At 65.7% G+C, this 656-nt stretch overlaps 1 protein-coding gene across 1 annotated transcript in view; it reads left to right on the top strand.

The window, feature by feature from the left end:
* CHD5 (chromodomain helicase DNA binding protein 5) overlaps window positions 1–449 on the top strand; it is a gene marked incomplete at its 5' end in the record, with an annotated part of 23,182 nt that extends 22,733 nt beyond the window's left edge. Inside the window, 1 exon segment of the mRNA XM_010005297.1 lies at window positions 361–449. Within this exon segment, the coding sequence (XP_010003599.1) occupies window positions 361–449 (89 nt within the window).
* Window positions 450–656: the final 207 nt, after the last annotated feature.

Here is a 656-nt window from a genome sequence, read left to right as displayed (position 1 = left end):
GCCGGTGTGTGCCCACGGGCTCCAGCAACCACAGTGGGTGCCGGGAGCAGGGGCAGGATCCTTCCCAAAGCCCTTGGCTGGGGGCCAGCATGCTCCCCCTGCCCCTGATTTGGCGCGGGGGGGCTGCAGAGCTGATGGCCTCTTCCCTCTCCTTGCAGCAGCGCTGGGGTTGCCCCCCAGCCCAAAGCCACCCTGGTGCTGGAGGAAGGGCCAGGACACACCAAGGCATTGCCTGGGTGGACACGGAGCTGCTGCCGGGCTCCACTCCTGCTTCAAGTGTGCTTTGCCCGCAGCATCCCCCTGGCATGGCCGGGACAGGGACCCGTTTCCGTGTACATTTTTTGCACTTTCTTATTGAAGACTTGAAGAGTTTGGGCGAGGGGCTGAGCCAGGGTGGGAGGGGTGACGTGGTGTTGGTGTCTGGTTTTGTTGCTGTGTGTGGGGTGTGAGGGGAGGCCAGTAGGTGCCCATCTTCCTGGTCGGGTCCGTTTCGGGTCCGTGGTGTTCAAGCCTGTGCCCGTGCCCGTGCATCCCTGCCACCGGACCCCGGCACTGCCCGGCAGCAGCAACGGGCGGGGGTCCTGGCACGCTGGGCTGGGGTCCCGTGGGTGGAGGGAGGTGACAGTGGGATTCAGGATGAGGAGCCTGGCGGTGAC

This window comes from Chaetura pelagica, unplaced genomic scaffold, assembly GCF_000747805.2.
Source record: "Chaetura pelagica isolate M959 unplaced genomic scaffold, ChaPel_1.0 scaffold159, whole genome shotgun sequence".
NCBI classification, from domain to species: Eukaryota; Metazoa; Chordata; class Aves; order Apodiformes; family Apodidae; genus Chaetura; species Chaetura pelagica.
Note: the sequence above shows the minus strand (reverse complement) of the source record. Positions and strands in the feature narration are given on the sequence as shown.